The sequence below is a fragment of the Leuciscus leuciscus genome, assembly GCF_965113295.1.
Source record: "Leuciscus leuciscus genome assembly, chromosome: 17".
Taxonomy (NCBI): Eukaryota; Metazoa; Chordata; class Actinopteri; order Cypriniformes; family Leuciscidae; genus Leuciscus; species Leuciscus leuciscus.
Window position 1 is genome coordinate 5,673,316 of NC_138741.1, and position 14,903 is coordinate 5,688,218.

General features: G+C 38.3%; 1 protein-coding gene across 1 annotated transcript in view; it reads right to left on the reverse strand.

Moving 5' to 3' along the window:
- Nucleotides 1-14,903, reverse strand: part of alk (ALK receptor tyrosine kinase) — a 465,705-nt gene that overhangs the window by 254,338 nt on the left and 196,464 nt on the right. Inside the window, exon 3 of the mRNA XM_082143697.1 lies at nt 3,696-3,842. Coding sequence (XP_081999823.1) covers nt 3,696-3,842 — 147 coding nt within the window. The remainder of the gene's footprint in view (nt 1-3,695; nt 3,843-14,903) is intronic.

Consider the following 14,903-nt stretch of genomic DNA (forward strand, 5'->3'; position numbering starts at 1 on the left):
ACCGCCCCCGAGAGCGCAAGTTCATTCCCATGTTTACCGGCATGCGTCTCTGGAGGGAAAAGTACGCTGTGCGTCGGGTGCAAAATAGGAATGATACAGTAGAAAGTCAATTGCGCTGGGTGCAAGAGAGGGCCCACAATGTTACTAATTTAAATAATCCGTGCCCACAGAATATGCAAAAAAAGGGGACAAGGACTGTTTGAGCTGCATTAGAGAAGACAGAGATCTTAGATCTTAGAGTGGTTAAAACTTATTTTCAACACTGTTCCTGATGAATCATTCATTCCTCCGGATGAATATCGTTCGTGTTACAAGGCTTGAATTTCGGCGTGGGATCGCATGTATTGTGCATCATTTTACAAAATTCTGCAGATTTTGATAAAAGATCAAAAAGCCGCCTCTCAGTCCTAAATTGAGTTATTTTTCACTGCTTATTGCGCTTAGTCAAACACACACAAAATAATGTCAAAATGCCGGACTTGGTGAGTATTCACGTAAACACAGTCAGTTATGCTTTAAGTGAATGTAAACAGTTGAAAAAGAAAACACATGTGTAAGTATAATGGATCCGTGTGTCAGATCTTAAAGTGACAGCAGCCTAATAAACCTTCAGCCAAATTATGAGAGAAAAATATCTATATTGCAGTTTTTCTCCATGGTATCGATGCCAAAATTGTGGCCAGTTAAAATGCTGAATGGCTAGTAACTTTGGAAAACCATTAGCCACAGTGGCTGGTGAGCAAAAAAGTTGATGTCAAGCTCTGCTTACAACAGCCAAGTTTTATTGAAATTCCAATTTGCCAGTGGTGAAGTGCACCTTTATATGTCTTTGAGAAAGAAATGTTGGCAGTAAATAAATCATTTATTAAATAATCATCCGAGATGGATTCCTAAAAAAAAAAATGTGTATCTCATACTGTAAAAAAAATATGTATCTTATACTGTACTATACATGTATAAAGAAAACCATGCCAAAAGAAAACCAAAGAAATTCTACCAGAGGTCTTAACCTTCAAATACAACTGACTTCCTGCAATGACCTACCCTAGTTCGCCTCATTACACTGACCTCCCCAAAAGCCACTTCGTTCCCAGGCTGCCCAGCCTTCCCTGGTGACAGCCATGCACTACAACAAGTCTCCAAAGAATGTTAGGGCACCAGCCAATAGAAAGGTAAATAGCCCTGGCATTTCACTCACTGCATTCATCAAACTTTCCATCCTCTATTTCCCTTCACATATAAACCCATATGCCTGAGGACATATGGAGAGGAGGTGAGCGCAATCATTCACTGAAAGGGGGCAGGAATGATTTGGCCTGCCTGTTTTCATTCTCATTCCAACCCAGAGCATCAGTGCTTTTCCTGCTGGTATTGCTAGGCTGTTATTCTCAGAAAATCTTTACAGCCCTTCTTTTTGATGAACAAAGTAGCATAAATAAATGACCTCTTCTCTTTATGTTATTACTCATGTTGACATGGACTTACAGTTGAACTCCCTTAAAACACATAGCCTACGTACAATATGTACACTAGTTGTCAGCAATGTCCAACATGGATCCACATGCATCACATGAGAATGCTGTTCTTTTGAATTCTGAATTTGGTTATATATGGAGAGATAAATTGTGTCTTTATTACATGCGAGAAAATAAATGATCTGAGAGGAAAAAAAAAGTTTGAGAGAAAAAGTTATCACACTGATAGCAAAAAAGCATTTCATGAGAGAAAAAATAATATTTGAGAGAAAAAGTTTTCATACCAATAGCAAAAAATAATAATATTTGAGACTAAAAAAAGTTTTGAGAGAAAGTATTTTCTCATAGAACATAAAAAATTATTTCTGAGAAAAAAAAAATCTCTCTCAAAATACTTTGAAAAAAACTCTCAAATATATATATTTTGCTATCAGTGTGAAAACATTTTCTCAAAAAAAAAAAAAATGTTTCTCTCAAAACGCTTTTCTTTGCTCTCGATGCAATTTCTTGCTCTCGTGTCAGATTTTGCTTTCACTGTGAAAATTGTGTCATGGGCGGGGCCACGTTCCTATTGGCCAGTCGGGTGAGCATCGTCTTGTCTTGGGAGTCGAACTGAATCATTACACCATTGTTCGGTTCACCGGCATAGATGCCGCCTCTGCCTTATTTGAGCACGGACACTCCAATGTTTGGGTAAGTTGATTAACATTCAAAATGTTAAAATGTCAAAATGTTTACATTTAAATGTTGTCAATACATCCATATTGTATGTTTCAGCATCTTTTAGACATACCAAAATGCACATAACATGTACCAATGCCTTCTTATTGAGAATGAGCCCAGGCTGTTCCATCCCATCTCAAATCACCATTCATTTCGTGAGGGTGCTGAAAATGACACCTTTTTAAAAAGTACCATTAGCCAAAAGCTCATTTTCATATAGCTAGCATTTTATGTATTCTAATATGCTCATACAATTGATATTTAAACACTAAGGACTCAATTTCATTATCATAATTTAAAAATGAATAATACATTTATGATGGAGTATCATATTTTGAGATTGAGAGTCTTGGTCTCGGACATGGGAAAGTTGTAAACACATGAACAAATATGATCGCATTATACATTTCCAAGACCTTAAAATAGTGTAATAAAATATTAGCCAAAAAAAACAAAAAAACAACATAAATAAAAATCAAATTCTATAAAATAAAATAGTTTATAGTTAAAGAAACACCTATGAATGAATCTCTTATCAGGTCTTTCCACTGGCCTGCAGAACAAATAAAAACTTTATGAATATGCTATATCTACATCTCGACATATGGGTCAACTCACAAGTACTTTTCGAGCTGTTTGGTTTATTTCGTTTTATTCATTTATTTTGAAACCTTTAAATTGCAGAATAATGTTTTGTTTACAAAAAGAGACTTTGATCTACATTGTAGTTTCTTTTCTCATTTTGCAGAGCATGATCATTTTATAATGTGTGGGTTTCCTGCCGAGCTGTTGTACAGTATGTGTGAAAAGAACAAGAGAACACACGGAGCCAGTGATTGAACAGCAAGTGGAACGGCTGCATTTGTCTTTCAACTGCATGATGTGCGCCTGAAGAGTTCGTAATTCCAGCCTTCTCTGCAACCTGACTCTAATGAGGCTTTCTTAACTCATGCACCCCATTTATTTCCCCTCCAATTTCTCTTTTTATTCTGAAATGATGATTGTTACTGTACGGTGAAGTTCTTTGTTCTGTTCAGTATTTTACTCAACCACATCACACCACTAAGTTAAATTTGAATGGTTCAAAGTTCGTGAAGAAGAGAACTTCATGAAAAGTTGTAATGGGAAACTTTTTTATTTTTTATTTGCTTTAGGTGGATATGAGATACTTAATGAAAGCCCCTTTAAACTTCTCATAATTAATTTATTTATCAGATGTGTCTGGGAATTAAAAATACCTCAAACATAGCTCCAGATAAAGGTGGTAGCTCTCAGTTAAAGTTGCACTAAAAATAAAGTTGTGCAGTCAATACCATATGGGGATATTTCACCTAAAAAGACCCCTAACATTCCTTTAGTTGTTGTAACCAAATGTAGTCAGGTTGATTCAGTCTTATTTTGATATTTCTGACTTTAATAAAAAAACAATTAGATCTTGCCACACATTGCACATTGTTGGGAAAGCGTGTTTTACAGTGTAAAATGGAATATCTTTACCTTCCTCCCACCCCTGGGAACTTGCTTTTGTCTTTGCCATTGTCTGGTCTTTGGCCCAGGAGTCCTCCGCTGATGTTAAACTCCAGGCGAACTCAGGATAATATCCAGCAGGCCCACGGTCACATGACTTTCCCTTTGAAGTGCAATCTGGAAAAGAAGAAGAAAAATATTTGACTAATACTTGTTCTGTAGACTAGAGGCCTTCAGTCTTCCTCCTGGGGACTCACTGTCCTGCAGAGTTTAGCTCCATAATCAAACAAACCTGAACCTGCTAGTCGAGCTTGAAAATCACAGGCAGCTGAGATGAAGCAGGTTGGAAATAAACTTTGAAGGACAGAAGGTCCCCTGGAGCAGGGTAAAAGACCTCTACTGCTAGACATTTAGAAATTAATCTCCATTAAAACACACTCATTAACTTGTACATTGGTCTCCAAACCTAATCTGGGCTGTGTTTCCTGTACAACAACATAACTCCCTGCTTAAAGGGTTAGTTCACCCAAAAACGAAAATTCTGTCAGTAATTACTCACCCTCATGTTGTTCCAACCCCGTAAGACCTTCGTTCATCTTCGGAACACAAATTAAGATATTTTTAATTAAATCTGAGAGCTGTCTCACTCCTCCATAGGCTTCTAAGACACTATAACTTGCTGGCCCAGAAAATGCATTAAAGACATCGTTAATATAGTCCAAGTGACTCCAGTGCCTCAATCTTAAGTTTATAAAGCGACGCGAATACTTTTTGTGCGCAAAAACTAAACAAAAATAACGATTATTCCACTATTAATTTCCTTCTCTCTGGGCCTCGAGTGAGTTCACGTAGTGTTTTAGCGCAGCGCGTCTGTGTTGTACGTCACACATAGGCTCACTATTGGCCGACGCTGGTCATGTGTGTGATGCGTGTGACGTGCAACACAGAAGCGCTACGCAGTTACACTACGTGAAAAAACTCGAAGCCCAGAGAGAAGGAAATGAATAGTGGAATAAAGTCGTTATTTTTTTTTTTTTTTTTTGCGCACAAAAAGTATTCTCGTCGCTTTATAAACTTAAGATTGAGCCACTGTAGTCACTTGGACTATATTAACGATCTTTTTAATGCATTTTCTGGGCCAGCAAGTTATAGTGTCTTAGAAGCCTATGGAGGAGTGAGACAGCTCTCAGATTTAATCAAAAATATCTTAATTTGTGTTCCGAAGATGAACGAAGGTCTTACGGGGTTGGAACAACATGAGGGTGAGTAATTACTGACAGAATTTTCATTTTTGGGTGAACTAACCCTTTAACTACCATACAATGCATTGTTTAAGAGATCAGCTAGCAAGTCACGACTGTTTCCCGAAACCCCATTGTCGCAATTTTGACGTTCAACTATGTTGGTTAATGATCATGCAGGTGTTGGAGTAATAACTTATTTTAATGAATTTGTTTTAGATCGAATTAATGCTCGATTTTTTTTTTTGCTTTAAATATATAAATTAAGGACATGGCATCTGAAGACTAATTATTTCTGTTTTCAGTTATTTTGCTTTATTTCCAGATTCAGTCTCGTTCTTACGTACTAGAGCACATACACACATGCACACTCTTCAAAAACCCAGCTGTAAATCTCTTGACAAACTAAAAGATGTAACTGACATTTGAGCATATGTGAAATAAAAGATATAGATTGTACCAAATGTCAGCTTGCTTATTTTGATCAAGATAAGGTCATGCAAACAAGAAACTCTGCTTCTAACCACATGCCGAGAACTGTCATTCCAAACACACAACTTTGCACCAACTTTGCTGATAATGATGGAACTTGCGACCATAGTTGGCTAACAATGCTTTTGGGAAACGCACCCCAGGCTGGTCTGTTGGCAGATTTTTACAGGACTACAGGAGTTTTGGGCACTCTTCAATTGGCCAGGACAAGCCAGCTGCACAGCTAAAACCATCTTAAACCAGTTGAGACCAGCAAACCAAAATAGGATGGTTGAAGGGTGCTAAAAAAAATAAAGAAAATATCCAGGCTCATTTTGGAAAAACGTGCCTATACCTACATTTTTACAAAACTTAAAAAACATACCTATACATGCAATTCACTGCAATTTCCAGCTGAAATGAACACTAGCGGCAGTAAAAAAAAAAAAAATAGATATATATATTTCAAAAATGATAGTAACAAATTACTGATTAATAAAAATGGTTTGTTGCACAATACTATGTTATGACCTCACCTTCATAACAAAATAGCACATTTCTATGTCTGACTAATGCTAATTTCAAAGCTAGCATTTTCAGGCTTATGAAAGTCCAAAAGAAAATGTTTAAGCAGTTAAATATGGAATGTACATTTTCTCTGATAAGGCAAAAATAAAATAAAATACACAACTGTGTAAAGCATGATTTTTTTTATTTATTTTTTTATACAGTAATACAATCCAACAGCAAGACCAGCAGATGTAGTTTCAGAGGAAGGCAGCAATTTTGTGTCCTCCCTCGAACTCACTGTGTTTTCATCGAGATCCTAAAGTGCGGCATGTGAAGCAAAACATATCGTGAGAGAAGGCAATGCCTCCATCACACTATGATTAACTCATTACACTGTCAGTGTGATAATACCCAACAATCATGGTCTTTTCATCACTATGATTGGCTGATTATTCTGTCAAAGCTGATTACAGCCTCTCTTGCTCGCAACCATAGACTGTAAAGAAAGATGGACGACGCCCCTTCGCTCTCTTCCATTGGTGAGAAGTAAAGCCGCCAGTGTCCCTGAGTCTGCGCAGAAGCGATCTTGGGACCTGAGTCTGCGTAGTAGCGATCTCGGGACCTGAATCTGCGTAGTAGCGTTCTCGGGACCTGAGTCTGCGAAGTAGCGATCTCGGGACCTGAGTCTGCGCAGTAGCGATCTCGGGACCTGAGTCTGTGCAGTAGCGATCTCGGGACTTGAGTCTGCGCAGTAGTGATCTCGGGACCAGATCTGTGCAGTAGCGATCTAGGGACCTGAGCCTGCGCAGTAGTGATCTCGGGACCAGATCTGTGCAGTAGCGATCTAGGGACCTGAGCCTGCGCAGTAGTGATCTCGGGACCTGAGTCTGTGCAGTAGCGATCTCGGGACCTGAGTCTGTGCAGTAGCGATCTCGGGACTTAAGTCTGCGCAGTAGTGATCTCGGGACCAGATCTGCGCAGTAGCGATCTCGGGACCTGAGTCTGTGCAGTAGCAATCTCTGGACCAGATCTGCGCGGTAGCGATCTCGGGACCTGAGTCTGTGCAGTAGCGATCTCGGGACCTGAGCCTGCGCAGTAGTGATCTCGGGACCAGATCTGCGCAGTAGCGATCTCGGGACCTGAGTCTGTGCAGTAGCGATCTCGGGACTTAAGTCTGCGCAGTAGTGATCTCGGGACCAGATCTGCGCAGTAGCGATCTCGGGACCTGAGTCTGTGCAGTAGCAATCTCTGGACCAGATCTGCGCAGTAGCGATCTCCGGACCTGAGCCTGCGCAGTAGCGATCTCGGGACCTGAGTCTGTGCAGTAGCGATCTCGGGACTTGAGTCTGCGGAGTAGTGATCTCGGGACCAGATCTGTGCAGTAGCGATCTCGGGACCTGAGCCTGCGCAGTAGTGATCTCGGGACCAGATCTGTGCAGTAGCGATCTCGGGACCTGAGTCTGTGCAGTAGCGATCTCGGGACCTGAGCCCGCACAGTAGTGATCTCGGGACCAGATCTGCGCAGTAGCGATCTCGGGACCTGAGTCTGCGCAGTAGCGATCTCGGGACTTGAGTCTGCGCAGTAGTGATCTCGGGACCAGATCTGCGCATTAGCGATCTCCGGACCTGAGCCTGCACAGTAGCGATCTCGGGACCTGAGTCTGTGCAGTAGCGATCTCGGGACTTGAGTCTGCGCAGTAGTGATCTCGGGACCTGAGTCTGTGCAGTAGCGATCTCGGGACTTGAGTCTGCGCAGTAGTGATCTCGGGACCAGATCTGCGCAGTAGTGATCTCAGGACCTGAGTCTGCACAGTAGTGATCTCGGGACCTGAGTCTGCGCAGTAGCGATCTCGGGACTTGAGTCTGCGCAGTAGTGATCTCGGGACCAGATCTGCGCAGTAGCGATCTCGGGACTTGAGTCTGCGCAGAAGCGATCTTGGGACCTGAGTCTGCACAGTAGTGATCTTGGGACCAGATCTGCTCAGTAGTGATCAGGAAGTAAAGCCACGAAATCAAGGCCCCGCCCTCACTCTCACAGAATCAATCGCATGCACACGCTCCTGTACTTTAAAAAAAAAAAAAATCATTATAGAAATTTAGATATTAAATTTAAAGCTACAATCTCCTCAGTCCTCCGAAGATCCTGAAAAAAAAGTCTGTTGGTGCTTCAGTGACTACTTCGCTCAGAGAACCTGTCAATCACAGCTGTAAATCATGGCGTCACACCACCGCATCAAATAACTAACTAAAAACAAACTTATTTTAAAAACAAACACTTGAACTTACATCAGTGTGATAAAAACTACAGTAAATGACAGAAACCATCTTTGGAAAAAAGATATTTGAAGTGTAATTTAATTGTTTAGTTGGTCTCACTATGTTAAATAACACGGGGAGGCGGGGCTTATGACCTATACTAGGACCAGTCACCGGGGGCGATCGAGGCGCTTTGGCTTCACTTTTCAGGGCTTGTGCGGCACGCTTGCTCGCAACAGGTCCGAAAATGACTAATTTCCAAAGAAATTGCTCACTCATCATACATCACATTCAGTTACATTCAAATCTAAATGAACTTGAATTTATGATCTGTGAGTAAGCTTGGTGAAGTTAAACGTTCACTTGTAGTGTTTACTGAGGATTTATTGACAACAGATCAAAAAAGAAGGTGACCATAGTATACTGTAAATTATGATTTTTACCTGGTAAATTGTGAACAAACAATCTTTGTAAACCAACCTTTTTAATCATAATTCTCTTAATGTTCTGACATGACAATATTCTGAAAAGTTCAACTTGTTTAGCTGTGTGCCATTTGTGTAAAGACTGATTGTCGCCTGTTCTCACATCTGTGTCCCCATCTTCAAAGATGGATCTAATTAAAACGTATTGCTTAAGGTCAAAGACTGCGTTGAGGTGACGGATGAAATGTCTCTTCAAAAGGACAAATGATCATAGTTGTGTCACAGTTTGTACTGAAATGGATGTCGTTGGTTATAAGTTCAGTCAGGAGTGTAATTTGATTGGCTTCCTAGCCCAGTTAGATGGACAAGAAAAGTCATTATGTCCATCAAGCCTGTTAAAATGTGCTTTGAACTTTCAAGGTCTATTTTATTTTTTATTTTTTTATTTTTTTTCACACATCATATTTAAAGCATGACCCTTGATATAAGGTCCGTGTACCTTCGGATAATTAGTTTTTTCGTTTTTGTTTAAAAAACGGAAAAACGAAGAAACCGTTAGTTTATCGCATATTCAAACCTTCTCGTGGACATACAAAACAAGTTTCAGTATGGTCCATGTACGTTTTGATAGTTTGTTTTCTGAGTTGAAATGAAATAAGCAAAAACGAGAAAACAAGCCTTTATTCGTTTTTCGTTTTTTCAAAAAAACGAAAAATATGAGATTTCGGCTTGATTTTTCTTTTTTTGGTTCACGGTTCAAAAACGGATAAAAGACTTCAAAATCCGTTTTGCACATGTGGGCGGTCATGAGACGCCCCTTTCACCCGATTGGTCAAGCAAATCTGAGCCTGTGATGTCATCAGTAGTTCCCCAGGTCTGTTCGACAAAATAATAGTCCTATGGCTCTGCGTATTCCGCGTCTTAAACTGTACAGGGCATGTCTAGAACGGGCTTTCTTCTGTGCAACTTAACCCGTTTCACATAAATATTTATATATCAGAAATATTAAATATTAATCTGCATCCAGCCGGTTTTATTTAATTGTGCTGTGCAGTGTTAAATGTGTGTGTGCTACGCCTGCGCTAGACAGCGGGTGAAGTTCAGTCAAGTATACGCAGCTGTCATAACTCTTCTTTTAGACAATACGCTCAGTTTTGACAAGATGTCATTGCAAATACTTTAATGCAAAACTGCTAATGGTGGTATAGGCTACCAATGAGGGTAAATATATATTTTTTTTACTGTAACTATAATCATAGCTGCGAGAGTGAGACAGCGAGATGATTGACAGGTCGATAGCCTATAGCGGAGGAAAAAGCGCAAGATAGCCTATTTTGTTAGTAAAAAATAAATAAATATTTGTTTACTATAAGTGAGTTTGTCTTTGAAAACAATAACAACAAAACAATCAAATAACACTGAACCACAAACTGAGCGTTCATTTTAAAGGGAAATTTCCAAATATCTTTTATTTATCTGTTATAATGCTTTTGTTTTATGTAGGCCTGTTGCGTCTTAATCGTTTTGTTAATAAATGTCTAATATAGGCTACTATGCGCCCCGGGAGTTTTTTTAATTGTAGCCTACTATTTTATTGTTGTTGTGCTTCCATTAAAATAACATTGAACCAATTCGTTATACAGCCAGCACTGGAGTTGTCTGGACCACTGGGCTCCCATTTGGGTCCCAGACTCCCAGTAGGTGATCCTGAATTAACAGATTGATTGAACGCATGTTCGCTTGAGTTGTTCAGTTTATCTCTGTCACCAAATTTAAAGAAACTGAGATTTTATTTTATTTTAAACAAATATTTATTTTCATGATATAATTAATCGGCTTATGTCCGTGACGCCACCTGTCTGAAGAGCATTTTTGAAACCCGCTTGCTTATGGCTGACTTGCCGCCACCTACTGGCGGTCTTTCATGTTGAAAGTATTGTTACATGTAACTTCATATTTTTCATTGTTGCATTTAATAGTCTCTTAGTATGCAATTGAAATTGCTATAAAAATGCACTAACTGTGCCACCTTTGAGCTGCAAAAAAACTGTGTGTAAATACATAAATCCCATGTCAGATACAGATTTCATTAGACAGCCTATAGGCTATCTACAGCAATTTGTGTTGATTGAATATTAAGAAAGTTATGACATATATTTACAGGGTTTCAAAAAAACAATTCTACATTTGCTCACAACATTTTTCTTACAAAAACCAAATTTTACTGGACAATGTCTATTACAGTACAACATAAGGGTGATAACTAGGGTTGGGTATCGTTTGAATTTGAACGATTCCGATTCCGATACCGATTCCTTGTTTCGATTCCGGTTCCTAACGATTCTCGATTCCGATTCTTTTAAGAGGCAGGGTCAAAAAAGTTTAGATCAATTTTAATTCTATGAACTTTTTACTTTTTATGAAATTTACTATGAATTTCTCACAGGGCTGTTTTCAACTACAATATAAATATCAAATCTATTTTAAACAACTTTTTTATGACATTTTAAATGAGCTAGCTAACCAACGGTCTTTCTGAAGGAAATAGTCTGACCTTCTCCATCAATTGAAATATAAAAAAATTTGCATCACAATAAGTGTATTGTATTGTATGTGATTGTCACTAACATTTTAGTAACTAAACTGAATTTTATTAGGTTTAGTGACAACATGTTACAATGTTTACATGGTACAATTTCTGGTAAGCTACGCTTTTTTATTATTTCATTTCAATTCAGTTATTGTGATTTGATTTAATATTGACTCATTTGGATAAATATTAGGTACTCAAGATAGGCGTTAATTTTTCTCAAGAAAAAAACAACTCACCTAATGCTGTAAACATACAGAGAGCCCCATCAGCTGGCAGTATTATTTAAGGTTAAAAATAACTCAAATTAAATATAATGCGTTTTTTTTTTATTATAATAACAACTTTATTTAATGATATAAGTACAAATATAATAAATATGTAATATAGTACACATATTTAGCAAAATACTCTCTATAGCTCTTTTTTTCTTGCCAACTATGTGCTATAGCCTATATGTTCATTAAATGGCTTTCCTGAGGTAAATCTGACATAATTGTTCTCCAGCTGTGTTATTGACCTCTTCACGCTGATAAAAAACACTGATTGATCGATATTATATGAGGAATATACAGTTAGGTAAGTTGTAGCCTACTGTATCTTTCAACAGTGTTCGTGTTTTTTTACTATTAGCTGCTAGTCGAGATGATCGGTTCACGTGCGCTAGGGATCTGTCACGTCACATTTACAAGCGCCAAAACGGTATTTATTGTTTGAATTTCGTAATAAAATTGACAGAATCTGAGATCTGAGATTTTTTTGTATATCATAAATAACTGCTCTGTCTAGTCTGTCGGTCTCCGTGTCCTCTTTGCTTCACGATTTTATTGTGCGTGAGAAAATGGATGTGTGGTGTGAGAACGTGTGAGAAGTGTCAATTGCGTGTGTCTCACGGTAAATGCGTGAAAGTTGGCAGCTCGTAAATGTGTTTTCATGAATATATATTTTTTTACGTTTGCCGGCATCGCGCGCAGTTTTCAAACGGACGAACAGAGGACGAGAGAATATAGTTGCAACTTGCAAGATACCGAAGAATAAGCACGTTTGTAAGCACGTTTGTAAACATTATATGTACGTTTTTAAGGTTTAACGTCAGGGTTGTTTGCTCTGAATACATTTTATGAGACGCTGTGTGAGTTAATAAGGCAACTCACAGAGCGTCTCATAAAATGTGTCGGTTCGCAGTTTAGCATAACAATCAATATACGCTTACACCTGTGCTAGTACACGCATTTACCATGCCGTGTGTACGTTACAAATGTTTAACTAAAGTGTCAGCGAGTTAACATTTGGCAGTTTGAAATCGATTATGTAGTTACTTCAGTTCAGAATAGGGCTAGAAATGACTTAGACAGCGGTTTCTTCTTCCGGTCGGCGGACTGTGAATCGAAACTAGGAATCGAAATTTAAACTTTTGAACGATTCCGGGAAAATCGCAAAGCTAGTCCCGGTTCCAATCGATACTCGATACTCGATACCCAAGCCTAGTGATAACAGAGTGATATGATTTAAGAAAAGTTTATTTTCATCACACTGTAATGTGATCAAAGATTTAAATATAAACTCTGTATGCAACACAGCATAGGCTCCTACTATGCGTCACCTTATTCTGCTCTAAACAATGGGCGCTGCCATGACGATGACTCCGGTTGCCTACTTCCGGTTCGTAGAGATACCTGTCAATTTTGATGGACGTGTCTCTGTACGTTGTTAATTATTGTATATTGTTTTATTGTGTATTAAGGGGAATAGGCCTTACATCAAAATTGTCTCTCTTAACTGCGTCTGCATAAGTGATTCTCAGTTGTAGCGGGTAGGCTATATGCGGTGAGGTGAACCCAGGAAAAATTAGGCCCTTTTTAAAAATGTAGGCCTATAACCTAGGCCTATATTTTATATAAAAGTTTTAGGCCTATATTATATTATTATATACGTTTTTTTTTGTTAATATATCTTCATTAGATATAATTATACAAAATACTAGTGAAAACGCAACAGAACATAAATTATTTATTTATTTACAATATTATCTGCTTATTTTAATTAACGAAATGTCAATCTTCATCTTTATAACAGAAGATACAATACAACAACATCTTAAACATACAGTACAATTAGCCTATCAGTATCCCAAAAATAATAAGTAAATAATGTCAACTAAATATTGATTAGAGTTCCCATAGACTTTTTCTAGTCGACTAGTAGTCATTTATTTAAGCAATAGCTAAGTTGACTAATCGCACGTTTATATTAATTAAATACTGGGTGCATGGAGGAATAGGCTATCCTATTCCGCGCTCAAGCACATGCATAAATCTTGCCGCAAAAGTAGGCTAATAAATGTTTCTGAAAAAATAAAGAGCCATTTTAATTGTTTATTAATAAACTACTGTTTGCTAAATCAGTGTCGGCTGCAAATATCCATACATCTTCGCTGTATGCAGATGCGCATTTAGAGAGAAATCCACATGGGTTACAAAATCAGATGCTTTCGATTCGAATTTGTTCATTTAAAAGTGTACATTTCAAGCTTTAAATAGGTAATAATTATTATATAGGAATATTCCTGTCTGTTAGGCAGTATACACTGTTTCAGTTCATTTCTGAGACGCACTCCAGTTCATTTCTGAGACGCACTCCAGTTCACGGAGATCATGAAAGTGTGCCTGATTGTTTTATTTTACAAAAGCACAACGTTTTCTTGTTATTGAGTTTACACAAATAAAAGTAGTTGCGAATGATGTAGGCTATTATTATTTTCAGTATAACCAGAAATTATAGAGTGTTTTATTTTAAGTTGTTTCCACTGTTGATAGGAAAATGCAAGTTCGCGCCGGCGACTCCGTGCCATGCAGTGCGCGCTCCACAATGCCACTCGGATATGCGTTAAAATCTTGTGTTTATTTGTAATAATCTTAGCCCTGAATTATTCTTGTCTAACCTGTATTATGACTGACATTTGCTTTTTAATTTACCCTCATCGGTAGCCTATACCACCATTAGCAGTTTTGCATTAAAGTATTTGCAATGACATCTTGTCTAAAACTGAGCGTATTGTCTAAAAGAAGAGTTATGACAGCTGCGTATACTTGACTGAACTTCACCCGCTGTCTAGCGCAGGCGCAGCACACACACATTTAACACTGCACAGCACAATTAAATAAAACCGGCTGGATGCAGATTAATATTTAATATTTCTGATATATAAATATTTATGTGAAACGGGTTAAGTTGCACAGAAGAAAGCCCGTTCTAGACATGCCCTGTACAGTTTAAGACGCGGAATACGCAGAGCCATAGGACTATTATTTTGTCGAACAGACCTGGGGAACTACTGATGACGTCACAGGCTCAGATTTGCTTGACCAATCGGGTGAAAGGGGCGTCTCATGACCGCCCACATGTGCAAAACGGATTTTGAAGTCATTTATCCGTTTTTGAACCGTGAACCAAAAAACGAAAAATCAAGCCGAAATCTCATATTTTTCGTTTTTTTGAAAAAATGAAAAACGAATAAAGGCTCGTTTTCTCGTTTTTGCTTATTTCATTTCAACTCGGAAAACAAACTATCAAAACGTACATGGACCATACTGAAACTTGTTTTGTATGTCCACGAGAAGGTTTGAATATGCGATAAACTAACGGTTTCTTCGTTTTTCCGTTTTTTAAACAAAAACGAAAAAACGAATTATCCGAAGGTACACAATCCGTGTATCATTCGTTCAGTCGTTTTTTGAATTAATAT